Source organism: Diadema setosum, chromosome 1, assembly GCF_964275005.1.
Source record: "Diadema setosum chromosome 1, eeDiaSeto1, whole genome shotgun sequence".
NCBI classification, from domain to species: domain Eukaryota; kingdom Metazoa; phylum Echinodermata; class Echinoidea; order Diadematoida; family Diadematidae; genus Diadema; species Diadema setosum.
In genome coordinates this window covers 50,673,955-50,678,155 of record NC_092685.1, presented here as the reverse complement: position 1 = coordinate 50,678,155, position 4,201 = coordinate 50,673,955, and the positions used below count along the sequence as shown (strand labels likewise).

The following is a 4,201-nucleotide window of genomic DNA, read 5'->3' as shown; positions in this document are numbered from 1 at the left end:
TTGTAAAATGACATTAAAATTATATTTTAATATGATTATACAAAAACATTAAAAACGTAATGATGGATTGTATACATTAAAAAATTTTGCTAGTCTTTCTCAAGGCTCTGTGAACATTATTTTATACTATATGTACACAGAGCCTTGAGAAAGACTATCAAAACTTTTTTCTCTTTTACGTCTATATGATGTTCTATTCGCTGTGTTTATGTTGGTGTTACTTTGTTTTTTTAATCGCTGATCAAGCTCCTCTGAATAAATAGTTGAAATAAATAAATGAATAAACAAATTAAAAAAGATCTTATACGTCGTTCATATAGATCTCATCAATCTTCATATTTTTCTCTTTCAACATCATTCTCCATCCCCTCTGTGTCCCTCTCTCCCTCTATATCCCTCTCTTTCTCTCAAACTTTCTCTCTCTCTCTCTCTCTCTCTCTGCCCCTTCCCCTTCTATAACTATATCTCTAATCCTTCTCTCAATCTCTTTCTCCTTCACTATTTCTTCCTCTATTATGGTGCTTAATTGTTCATTTCCGTTTTCTCTATTTCTCTCTCGCATTTGTTCAATAATTGCATCTTTCGTTTTTCATTATTATGTCCAATACGCTCATCTTCCTCATGCAATGCATTGTAACATGATCGGTTAGTGTGACACTTCATATACTTTTTCAATAAGAATTTAATTATATATCCTGCAGGCATGGGATACATTTCGTTACTTTGCACACATCTTTTATTATATTTTCCTCTGTAACACTCAGCAAAAAGCAGTAGGCCTAAATATTCTACATCAAAACAGCAAACATTAAGTCGTACATGGGAAGATACTAGTAGTTAGAAAACAATGATTATACACTATTTCTATACTTCTGACGACGAAGACTTGTTTTGTTTTGTTTTCTCCAGGGCAGTGTTAACACACCTTTCAAGTACCGGTATGTGACTATGACTCAAAATCACACGGTCATACAACATTAATTGTCACTATCGGGATAGAGGAAAACAGTAACATATCAACATTGGTGTACAAACAACAACGAGGCCAATGAGCCTTAATGGAATGTATACTTTACAAGAATTACAACAACAATGTCACATGTTTACAAGTCCATATAGGCATCACGAACTTGACTATTATTAGCTTTTCTATTAAACACTTTGATACAATTTTTATTCTTTTTCTGTCCTGCGTTTCTAAAAGTGACTGATTGTTTCTTCACATTCTTGATAAAAATTATATTCCGGTATCATCCACGATTCGTCACGAGCTGCTTTCGTTGCAATATAATTGTTATGAAATTACATTCTTGATTTTATTTTGCAACTTTGAACGACTTCTGAAATTGCGGGGTGTCTGAGGCCGTAAGTGTAATATTTATATATATTTTTTCCTGTAATCCGCTTTGTTCCCCGGAGCAGAGCACACATCTTCAAACAAACTTCAAACTTGGGAAATAACAGTGATCCATATTACATGCCTCCATGTCACGGGTGACATAGAAATGATCTCATCGATCGAATTGTCAAGCAACAATAAATAAAAAAAAAGAAAACAAAGAAACAAAACAAAACTAACAAAGGAAATGAAAATGTGTCATAATGATTGGTCGAATGATAAGAGAAAACAATGTAATAAAAATGTGCGTAATTAATGTGTGTGTATCAAAAGCATTGCTTCATCCATCTTCGAGTACATTCTCTGTACACGATTGCAACTTACTGTATGAGATTTATTTCATGTACCCATCATAATCTCAATCAATCAGTCGTGCCTTGAAATACAAGATGTAATCAGTGCCGTGATAGGTAACATTCTATATAACTTAATAACGGCGTTGAGGGTAATGCATATTACTAGCCCTGCTTTTTGGCTTCCCTTCCATTGTCAATATTATGCATCTTGACTTCACAACTTATTGTGTGTTTATGCTATTTTGATATGCGTGTATTTAGAATATCACATTTCTTTTTGAGCATTTTGTGAACGTATATTCTTTGTTGAAAATGAAAATGAATGAAAATAATGACATGAAATGAAATGTGGTCACTATCAATAAGGTCAGTGAATGATGTATTCAATCATAATAAACCCCTTTCAACCAGAAAGTACAATTGTACGTGTAACCTTAAACATCATCCGCAGCCTCTTCTACACCTGAATCATCGTCACCAAGATGCGCCTCGTTGTCATAGTCACCAGCAGCATCATCATTCCTCCCCTTCATCTCCTTGTCCTTCTTCTTCTTCTTTTGCCTGCGAAGACAGGAACGACAACACGTTCGCTGTATGCAAGTACGGAAAGTCTTACAGTCGATGATGTAGATGTACGGGCAGGCAGCGTGGCTGAAGTAACTGAAGAAAGCCACGACGGCAATGATGGCAGACGGAACGGACAATGAGAGAGTCTCGAAGACTTTCACCACCATGTAAGGAACCCAGCACACGCTGAAGAGGAGGAGGACGAAGCAGGCCGTACGGACGAGCGCCATCTCGTTCGGTCGATACCGACATGCTCGCTTCTCTCGCTTAGCGTCCTTGTAGCGACGATGAGCAGCGCTTTCATCCTCTGACGAAGAGGATGACGACGATGACGACGAGGAGGAGGAAGACGATGATGAGGATGAGGAGGAGGAACCTGATCCTCGCTTAGATTCATCATCGCTGTCGTACTTCATCTTTTTTCTGCGTTTTCTGCGTTTCTTCTGCTTTTTCTTAAGCTTTTTAATCTTCTCAGCTGTCATGGCTGGGTTTTTGATAGTTCGAGCCAGAGCTTTCTCTCTCCTCTTCAAACGGTAGCCATAAGACGCAGGTACGGCGACTTCGTCTTTGAATATGTCTGTGTCTGACTTGAGTTGCTTACGTGCGCGCCGGACGGTCATGGCGAAAATTGCCATCGAGCAGAGAAGAGGTACAGCCACACCGATGGCGATGGTAAAGTAGAGATGGGAGATCGACTTCTGGTAGCCGCCGACCACGGCGTGTGCGCACTGCCCCTCATCCGGCAGGAACCCGTAACCGCCCCATCCGATCAGGGGCAGCATGGACAACACGGCATCGAAGAACCACAGCGCGCTCAGGAAAATCAGGGTCGGTATGGGCCTGAAGATCTCACGATGTTTGAGAGGCAGGGCGATCCTCACATACCTCTCCATAAAGATTACGCCAATCGTGTGCCACAACTGGTAGAAGGTGAAACGCGTCAAGAAGGCCGAGGCGGTGCAGAATCCATCGCCCATCGACCAGGACCCTGACCATGTAGCGACGATGTTCGGTATCAGCGAGAAGACTGTGGCAATGACATTATTCACTGCGATGTTTGTGAAAAGATACCATGGACCAGGGCGTTGACGAAGCCTCCGAGAGAGGAAGAAAGCGGTGAGATAGATGGTGTTGCCGACCACGGACAGAAGAACGACCACGATGAGACCGACAGTCTTCCCGATTCGTTCGATGTCTGTGTTGGTTGCTGGTGAGTTGGTTGCGTTAGGAGCTACAGTCGCCATCTTGCTCTAAAAGGGGTGCTTACAAAGGGTCCAGTGTAGTTGGATGCATTGTTTGCAGTCACTTCTGAAGTTTTGGCTCTTCACACCAAGAAGAAGGTCATACTGTAATGTCCTTTCTTTCCGCTCTCAGTAAAGGCCGATCATTCACGAGACACTGGATTTAACTTAACGTTGAGACGCCATTAATCGGAACTTGATTCCAACAATGGGCGACGACTCTTAGGGAAAATGCCCGTCCATGTTGAACAAAAAGTTACGAAGTCTACTCGGTGACATAGTTTTGTTGTGCCTGACTACAGTAATCGCTTCTGTAGCTAACGATCGATGTGATGTGTTGACAGTGATCGCCCATGCGATAAGGCGAGGTATTCATACCGCCTGACAGGTAATCTGAATCTGAATAGATCCTTAGAAAGGGTTATTATTGGCAGTACGCTTGTATGTGTGAGTGTGTGTATGTGTGTGATTGTGTATGCCTGTCTGTCTGTGTGTTTGACGTATCTGTCCCCTCTCTCAATCTATCATTCTATCTATTTCTCTATGATAACTTGACTCCTCTTCACTCTTTATAATGCGTTGCTCGATGCCGGTGTATCTATATTGCAAGTGAAAGCTTGTAAACGATTTTCGGGCTTGGGCTTTTATGCAGACATTTAAAGTAAATAAAGGCGCAAAATTACGGCTTGGTTATAAAG

At 41.0% G+C, this 4,201-nt stretch overlaps 1 protein-coding gene across 1 annotated transcript; it reads right to left on the bottom strand.

Moving 5' to 3' along the window:
- Positions 1–2,129: 2,129 nt before the first annotated feature.
- LOC140245561 (uncharacterized) lies at positions 2,130–3,506 on the bottom strand. Its single transcript, XM_072325159.1, has one exon. It carries the CDS (start codon positions 3,504–3,506, stop codon positions 2,130–2,132), a length of 1,377 nt encoding a protein of 458 aa, XP_072181260.1.
- Between the last annotated feature and the right edge of the window lie 695 nt (positions 3,507–4,201).